At 37.2% G+C, this 9778-nt stretch overlaps 1 protein-coding gene across 1 annotated transcript in view; it reads right to left on the bottom strand.

Moving 5' to 3' along the window:
• Positions 1-494: 494 nt before the first annotated feature.
• LOC128998178 (uncharacterized) overlaps positions 495-9778 on the bottom strand; it is a 50792-nt gene continuing 41508 nt past the window's right edge. The window contains exons 23-26 of the mRNA XM_054424194.1: positions 8453-8629; positions 5393-5648; positions 3089-3190; positions 495-776 (exon numbers count right to left, since the gene is read on the bottom strand). Coding sequence (XP_054280169.1) covers positions 500-776; positions 3089-3190; positions 5393-5648; positions 8453-8629 — 812 coding nt within the window. The 3' untranslated portion in view covers positions 495-499. The remainder of the gene's footprint in view (positions 777-3088; positions 3191-5392; positions 5649-8452; positions 8630-9778) is intronic.

Here is a 9778-nt window from a genome sequence, read left to right as displayed (position 1 = left end):
CTGGACTAAGAAGAATGATTTGGTCCTGACTATTTTTAATACTTTAAGAGAAAGAGAACAAAAATTGAAAACATCATTAAAACAAGAGCGGATATTACAAAACACTACGTGAGATATGTAAAAGGAGTTGATAGAAGAAAAAGAAATTTTTTTTATAAAGTGATACCAATTCTAGAAGAATAGCTTATGCTGTGGTAATGTTCCATGTGTGTTTCCATTTTTGTGTGCAAAGAAAAAAATGCATCAATAAATAACCTAAAAAATCAATAGAAGCATTTACACTATGCTTGTTTATGTTTCTGGGCTGTTAGATTTTTCTGAAATATTAAGTTATTTTATCACTGTACGATTAACACACTAAGAAACTAACAAATTTACCATATAAATTGGTTGTAAATTGATTACCTCAAAAGGAAATTAGAACTCTCATTCAAACCAAACCCACAAGAATTGTTAGTAGGTTTAAAAACTGGAAGGAAAATAAAATTTACATATACCTTTATAAACATTTAATGTACAGATTTTTACACATAGAACTGGAGTCAACTTCCATGAGGGGTCTTCCTTTCCGTATCACTATGGTGGTCATGCTGTTAAGAGTTACAGGGGTGAAACTGTCGGCCGCAAGGGTGGTATGATTGTTAGTGACCACTTCTCTAGTTACGGCTTCGGTCATGCCCAGCTCGGTGCAGACGCTCGTAAAATCTGTGACAGTGTTGTTCACACATTTTGGACTCCAAACTCCAAAGTTTTGCTGAGAAAGAGTTCCTTCGTTTCTAGAAATCAGCAAAAATCTATATAAGAATCTTTAGGTTATAGTTTTAAGGAAATCTAATTGGCTAGTAAGGAATTTTTTGGAAAGGAATAGAGTTCAGCTAACTTACCTGAGAAAATTAGAGTCCAGGGGCTAATAGAAATACAATAAAAGAACACAAATATAACACTGATATTTTGCCCTGATGTAAGGCTTTTTCAGAGACTAGGTTGAAGTAAATGTAAGTTGCCAGGCTGAAATAACTGTGATAATGGAGTGTCAGGGACATGAACATTTACATTTTCACAGACAGCTAAGCTATCGCTCAAGGCCTCGACTCCTGCGAGTTCAAGTCTAAGGTGGTCTGAAACTGCCTCACAGCAGTATGTGCCCTGGGCAGGCGTTACAAGGTAACACTCTGTTGGGATCCTGGGCATTCAGGTATAGAAGGAAACGAGGGAGCTGACAAGTTAGCAAACGTTGCGTCAGCCTCAAACTTTGAGGGACCACAGCCTTTCTGTGGAATCTTTTGTGGGTATGCATGTCACTCAGTCATGTCATGGGCTCAGGAGGAACACAGGAAAATATGGGTTGGACTTCAACACCATAGGGTAAGCAAGGTCCCTCTTCTTCCCTTCCCAGACGGTCGCATCCAATGCTCTCCTATTAGATAGGAAGCAACTTAGACAGATCACAGGAATGGTCACAGGCCATGGCTACCTGAAACTGCACCTGCATCGCTTGAGGATCTATAATGGAGACACTGCATGTAGGAAATGTGGTCAGTCCGAGGAGACCGCAGATCATCTACTCTACAACTGTACAACTCTAAGCTAGGTAAGGGAAAGCACTCTTGGAACGATGACAAGGGGCAGACACCTTCAGGAGGAGCTGATAAATAGAATGCTGCAGTTCATCAAGCAACTCAGGTTTGACAGGCTCTGACGCACCAAGTGGGGAGCACAAAATCCCATCTGGGGCTGAGGTGCATCAGGACAAGATTTCACTCCTACTAAATCAATGTAAGTTGCCTGTACTGACTCTCTAAAGAAGTCCTACATGAGGAAAAAATATCAGCGTTATGTTTTTTGTTTTTTTATTGTATCTATTAGCCCCTAGACACTTATTTTCTTAGGTAAGCTAGCTGAACTCTATTCCTCAAAAAAGAAAATCCTATAATAGTCATCAATGATTCTTACATGAAGTATTAATTGACTATAAAGATAATTTTATCAATAGTTTAGATGCGTAGCTTTCTCGGTGACTAAGACCAGATATTTAGCCTGAACCATGAATTAAAATCCAATTATCAGGGACAGCTGGTTCCAGTTTTGAACAACAACAAAACTGCTGCCATTTCTCATAATCAAGCCAGAATCCTTCTGATTTTTAGGCAAGCCCTTTTGTTGGTCCTATTTAAAATTTATTTTTCAAGAGGTTGGCGACATCTTTTAACCTTGAATTTGTCCAATAAACCTCAGGCATGTGTGTGGTACATTTCAAGCAGTGTAAGGGGTGAGCCTGTGCATTACATTAAAGAATTGTACTGATATTCTCAAGCAGTAACACCACAAGTGAATCCAAGGTATTACTGTCGCAGTTTCATAGTTTGTCAGTGGACTTAGCCTTTGACTCGTCAATAAAATGTGAATGTTAATGAGTAGGGGCTTTCACATACTGCAAGGTGATCAGAAGCCATTTAAATTTGAAGAACTTAAATAGTATATTACCCCAGAAGTAAGCCTAAAGTACCTTGTCCAGCAAACCTGCTTACCAAGCAAATTTAGTTCAAAACCAAATTGTATAGAAATTATAAACTAATTAACTAATACAGTGAATCCCTTACAGAAAGAATTTAAAAAACTTAAAACCACAGTAATACAAATTTTTATGCATAAGCCGCCATCGTGCCAAAATCTTGCACATTTACCACCGTCTTGTAGACATTATCATCATTTCCCCTGGTCACGGAAAATCAGAAACGTCCTCCGCGGTTGTGGAGAAAAAAAAAAATCCTTGCAGACACATTCTGCATTTGAAATAGTAAAAGATCGGATTAACTCGGCCTATTTTCTGTAAAATCCCCCAAATTTGAATAAAAGTCCAACAATCCCAATTTTTTATTACCTTAATGTGGTACAGACCCAATTTATTGCGATAAATGGAGTTCTACTGTACCTTCTAACTTTAAAAAAATTGGGGAAATCGAAATGTTATGCTACCTTGCCCCCCCCCCTGATTTTTTTATATCTAAAACCAACCACTGGCTATATCAAAATTACTAATCAGCTTGTGACTCTATTTTGGTATTAAAATAAAACAAAAGTAACTTACAGTCCGGAATGTGAAATAGACACACAGCTTTCTTCATCTTCTCCGTCAGGGCAGTCATTTTGGTCGTCACAAACAAACTCTCGTGGAATACACTTGCCTCCGCTGTAAAATGTTGTAGGTTTAGGAGCAAAAACAATAGGTCATAACTTATAGACTGTATTTCAATTTGTTTTATCACAATTCAGCAAAAACAGTGATTAATTTCAACACATTACGGATAAAAATTAGTTCTTTTCTCTGAGCTAGAAAAGAAGCAGTAGAAGTGTGGGGATAAGATGTACATTTTCAAGAAGGTACTGTCATATCATATCATTATTAAAATTTGAGTTTTTACTGTATTAAATTGAGTCTATCTTACAAATATTATAAATGTGAAAGTTTGTGTGTTTGTTTGTTTGAAGTTCAATCACGCTTTAGCTACTGGACGGATTGGGCTGAAATTTGGCATGATGATAGCTCACATTCCCGATTAACATATAGGCATATTCTTATCTCAAAAATCCTTTCGGGCTCCGCCCCAGTGGCTCTGTAGCTCCCCATGTTAACCTTATGAGTATTCATATTTAATGGGAATTAAAGAATTTAGTCAGCTGTTTCAACTAAAAAAAAAACTGGTTCTATGATATGCAAAAGCATTAAAAAGTTACCAACAGGGTGCAGCACTATTTTTTTTTGCATGTATGAAAACAGCTAATTTGAACCAAGCAGCAACTAAAAACTGTGATACACAATGAGAACTGTCAAAGTAGGATTGTTTACAGTTATGTTTATGTTTTTAATTTCATGAATGATTTGTGATATTTTGCGGATTTTTAATAATTTATTTTTTTCTATTGTTTAGGAGAAGTGGTAGAACATTATTGCTATGGTAGATGTGTAATACTTTAGTATACCGTAAATTTAAAGAAGCAAATTTTATCAAACTGTGTCCTCCCCCATTGCAAACGCAAAACTTGAGTATAACTGCAATAAGCATTTTATACTTGATGCCAACCCTGTACGAAGGACGGGTTCTCTGCTAGTAACTATAATAAGTACCCCTTTACCGAAATTAAGACTACTGACTATACACAGAATAAACTTCCCACCCAATGTAAACATTTGAAGCCAGGAAAGTAGAGGAAGTTCAGGACTGCAGATTGCACCATGTTTTTTGGCTTCAAATATTTACATTTGATGGGACGTCTATTCTATGTATATTCAATGTCAAGACTAATAAGTAAGGTGAAAATATTTCAGGAATTTAAATTTCTTATTGTGTTGACAAAGTAATACTAGTATGTAATCTCTTCAAACAGTGATATTAATTCCTTTTCCTACAGTTACCTAACAATGTACATGTTCTCTCACTGATTTGAGAAAGCAAAGTGGCCAATTCGCTCATCAGTGAGACAATGTTAACATTGTCTAACATTGTGTGTTATCATTGTCTAATTACTTTGTCTCACTCCAGATTTGCAACGTGAAGGCACGAAATAGTGGGAATTTGCGCGTAACATGCAGGCAACGTCGTATGTGCGCGAAATATGTTGGCAGCACTGGCTGTAAATCAGCTGGTCAGCTGTTGTACTGTTGTATTTGTCACTTCACATTAAATGTTATATTAAAAGTTCACTTCTGTGTAAAAATAGGTTTTGTTTCTTCACAAATTTATTTGTTTTATGGTAACTGTAGGAAAAGTATAATGTGCAACTCGAGTTCAAAGTACAATTGCCTCACTCGAGAAACCATTCCTAACTCGCCTACGGCTCATGAGTAAGGATCTCTCTCGAGTGAGTCAATTGCTCACTTTTCTCACTAGTTGCACAAATAACTATTCTCTGACTGTTTCCTCCAGTACCTGAAGGTGTTTTATTTGTGGTGATGTTTTACTGTTTACTTGTGTCCAAGATGTTTTAGTTAGCATTGACTATGAGACCAAGTATTACCTACCGGTATTATGAGACTATGTATTACCTACCGAGAGATTTTATTGATTGGTTACAATTAATCTCTTCCACACTAACACAATCGTAACAGCCCAAATAATTGAACATCTTGTTAATGGTTATTTGCATATTCATAGCAAAACAATGTGGGGGATATTACAGGTATTGACATATACACCTAAGCAATATACAAAGTTCATAATTTGTGAATGAGCTAAATTAAACAAAAAATGTAGTTATGAAAAGAAGGAAAAGACACATCACACAGTCTAAATGTATCTTTTCCTCGTTCATTTTCAATTTTCCTTCGTTGAACGTTTGCATCAAAAAGTCACTTGAGGCCCTGTAATGAAATATACTACAGTCTCATTCTTACCTTTTGCAAACAAAAGCATCTTTCAAGGTGCAAATTTTGCTACGACAAGTTTCCCAGTTTTCATCAGACTTGTCAAAACAGTTTCTGACTCCGTCGCATATTTTCCGAGGGTAAGCGAAGCGCAGGTAAGCCAAACAGCTGTCCCTGCATCCTGGGGGCTCGTCACTTCCGTCTGCGCAGTGTTTAACACCGTCGCAGTAAGAAGATTTGTTGATGCATTCCCCACTAGGACATTTCACCTGGTCCATTTTGCAACCTGCAGTGGGAAAACATGCTTCAGTTTACACAATTAGAAATTAGGATATTAAATTTTTATTCAATATGGTCTTCTGGTTGTTAAAATTGCTCATGCAGACTAACATTTGGTACTCTTGGAAATAGACATTTGTATTCCACGATTGTCATCGTGGAATACTGAGCTATTCGCCAAATAGTCAGCTACATAAACACACAAAATATATTACCCAAACTTCAGTCTGGATTTAGACCTAACCATAGCACGTGTACAGCCCTGACGAACTTATTTAGTGATATGATTGACGCCAAAGACAAGGGTAAATATAGTTCTCTAGTTATGCTGGACTATTCAAAGGCATTTGATTCAATGAACCATGAGATGCTATTGGCCAAAATGAAATATTATGGCTTTGACGAAAATATTTTGAAATGGATAAGGTCATACTTAGACTCCAGGCTGCAGGTGACTCAGTTAGAGAGTGAAACATCAACCCCGCTTGTCAAAACCCAAGGAATTCCCCAAGGCAGCTGTCTTGGGCCTGTTCTGTTCAATTTGTACACGGCAGACCTTCCTAGCTGTGTGCAACATTGTACAGTTCATTTGTATGCCGATGACTCACAGCTGCACTTGTCTTATGAGCCATCCCAGATTAGAGCTTCACTCGATCTCATTAACTCTGATCTAAGAAAAATCCTTTTGTGGTCAGAAGCAAATGGGTTGAAACTCAATACTGGCAAGTGTACTGTGATGCATACGGCGCCACAAGACTTGGTGCAGTCCCTCAGCGAGAGAGGAGTGAGTGTTATGCTCAACGGGGAATCTTTGACTTTGTGTGACAAGTCAAAGACTCTTGGCGTTGTGCTTGATAGCAGCCTCACCTTCTCTGACCATGTCACACATGCTTCGCAGCGCGCGTTAGGAAGGCTGAGAGGGCTGTACAGGTTTAGAAGTCTGCTGCCAGAATCAGCGAAGCTGCGCTTCATGCAGTCACTAGTCCTGTCGGTGTTTACATATTGTCTCCCTGCTTATGGAAACAGCATCTCTGGAGTAGACATGACCCGAATGCAGAAACTGCAAAATTCAGCTATTCACTTCATATTTTGCCTCAAAAAATTTGAACATATCTCTCCCTATAGAGCTGTAGCGGGGATGACAACAGTAGACACTGTTTGCAGGATCATGACGTGCTGCATGGTGCACAATGCTCTTGTCTTACAGGAGCCACAGTACCTTCTTGAGAGGCTCTCTTTCCGGGAGGAGGTCTCTCAGCGCAGTACCCGCCATGGTGGTCTCCAGCTTCACTTTCCAAGAGTGAGGCTTGAGTTTAAGACGAAGCTTCTCGTACTTCGGTCCAAAACTGTACAACGACCTCCCCTCTGGCCTCAAAAAATATTCTTTATCATCATTTAGTGTTAAGATCAAAGAATTGTGCACTGATGGTTAATTATTGTTACTCATATTGTCTTGTTTCTGTTTTGTTATTGCTCTATTTATTTGTTGTTAGTTTTATATTGTTATTGACGATAGTTGTTCTGAGAAGCAGTATTTATACTGAGAAACGCTTGATAAATAAAGGCATTTTTATTTTATTTATTTATTTATTTATTTATTATTGTGTAAAATATCAAGAGTTTTATTTACATTTTTATTACAGTGAAATTATTTAATTTACATCTCAAACTGTGTTCATAAACTTGTTTGATTAGCCATTTTGGTTCAATTGCTCATGACTCATAATCATAATTTTAATTTTTTTGTTTACATTGAAACATTGAAGATATTCCTAAAACATTCTACACATTTTTGAGGATTGTATAGGTTGATAAAGATTTCCAGACAGTTTTGTACATGTTCATATCGGAAACCCCCTCTTTTTCCTCTCGCTCACTCCAGTAGAGAGGGTTTATGCCATTTCATTTGCCATTGCGAGAGCTGGTGATAGTAACAATCTAATGTGGCTATTACTGATCAATTTTGACTTTATTAATTACCGAATAAAATGAATAATTCGGTTAAAAAAAAAGTTAAAATACTTTAAATGGGCACAAAATTACTAATTTTAACAAACTTGATTTAAATATCCAACACAGTGGCTTATAAATTGCCTGTTTAATTGAACATGGCCTGATTTGCCTCTGTGGCGGATCCAAAGGGCCAATTGCCCCCTCCCCGACCACCAGAATCTGAGAACCCAAAAATTAGTATTGTGTTATGGATTTATATAAAAAAATTATCATGTTTTTGTCTTTAGATTGTCTAAAAACACAAGTTTTCAGTTCAAATTTTCCAACATTTCTTGGGGGGCAGACCCCCTTCCACCTATTCCATACCCCCCAAACCCACCGGAAGGTTACCCTCATAATCCAACTTGCCCCCCCCCTCCCTGAACTCTTGCCCTGGACTTACCACTGATTTGCCTTTATGATTTTTATGATGCATTCTAGTATCCCTTGGGAAACAAGCTAATGTGATTTGAACCAATCCAAATTTGACCACCCAGAACCGCTACTTTAAATTATTTTAGACTGCAATTCGTACAAAGACCTTCTCCAAGGAATTCCTATCGCACACTGTCCTTTGTCATTGGCTGACTTAGTTCAGCTGTGAAGCTGTTTGAACTTGACTTTAAAATTAAAAATTTGTACAATATATTGTGTTCATTCAACTATGATAATAACAATTGACTGTAGCTGGTAAATATATATGGGATGACTGTACTATCAAAAAATCAATGGTTTTTTAATGGTTGATATATTTAGCTGATGGGGCTCGAGGGTAAATTAAAATACCCTAATTTATGATCTACAATCAATTATACTCACCACAAACACTGGGATCACTCTTGCATGCCTGTTGTCGTTTCCTGAATGATTCAGGACTTTCGTCAGAAAGATCAGGACAATCAGGTTCGCCATTGGCTACATCTTCCCATTTGACACATTTACCGCATCTTATTCCATGGCAAGGTGGAGTGGCTGTCGGAGCTTCTAGACCCTTGTCTGTGAAATGCAAACCAAATTATAACAGTTATTTCAGACTAAACATAACTCACCGTTGAAGCTTTGACTTTTAATAGATCTAGTCATTTCATCTAGTGTTAAAGTTGTCACCAGTTTTAAAATCAAAATGGACGTAGTTGATGTGAGCTACCAACAGATTGCACTGATGTAGATTACTGATTTCTGACCAATATGCAGGTTTTTCAACAAACCAATTTCACAAAACAAACTATTATACAACAACAACCAATTATAAAACAAACTATTATTTGTTGGAAAGTTTTAAACTGATAGGATGATTGTAAGCCATAGCATCTGTTATACCCCATAAATTATCTTGGTAACAAAAAGTACGGACGAAAAAGGAATTTTACACAGAATCAAATCGAAATCCATAACTTGCTCACTGAAATATGTTTACGCCACACTACACTGTTTTAATGAACTTCCCACGCAAGGATTTAGTCCAGAAAACAGCTGTTTGTTGTCAGCTTAATCAAATGGGGTTTCATTACGTACTACTGTACTGTAATGAGTTTTACCAAGTACACCAACCAGCTGATTATATACTGTATTTGGCAATGAGTGAGTGTGGTTAGTTTATAAACAAAAACATAACCTCTCTTAAAGGTTATGAGTAGTGATTGTTATAGTTCGGCCGCTTAGAAAGCGACCTCCTCCACCATTTGTTTAGCATTAGCGCGCAGGTCGTTTTCTAAGCGGCCGAACTCTAGTCGTTTAGTCGGTGGTAACATATAAGGACTTTGTACAGATTTAGTATTATGGCGTAAAATATTGTACATCACTCGTCCAAATTTTGCTTACCGGACTCATATGGTAATCCCGTACTCAACTTCGTTTCGCACAGGAACCACCACACTCGTACGGTAAACAGTAAACACCTATTTATTTTCAGGACTAGTAACAGAATATACTATTTTATTTTAATAAAACATTGGCAACAGCTGGTCCATATAAATGATATGTCTATTTCAGTACCTAAAAGTCGATGGTGGAAGAATTTTTTAATAATAAATATTACTTACTCTTCAAGTTCTCATCATCCTAAATGTATTGTGTTTGCTTATTCACAATGGTTCACAAACGGTGCAATTTAAGATTATTGTAAAACCCTAACTTAAACACAGA

This window comes from Macrosteles quadrilineatus, unplaced genomic scaffold (assembly GCF_028750875.1).
Source record: "Macrosteles quadrilineatus isolate MER2022 unplaced genomic scaffold, UCM_ALF_1.0 Scaffold_7__1_contigs__length_78375512, whole genome shotgun sequence".
Lineage (NCBI taxonomy): Eukaryota > Metazoa > Arthropoda > Insecta > Hemiptera > Cicadellidae > Macrosteles > Macrosteles quadrilineatus.
The sequence above is the reverse complement of the archived record's forward strand: the minus strand, read 5'-3'. Positions and strand labels throughout refer to the sequence as shown.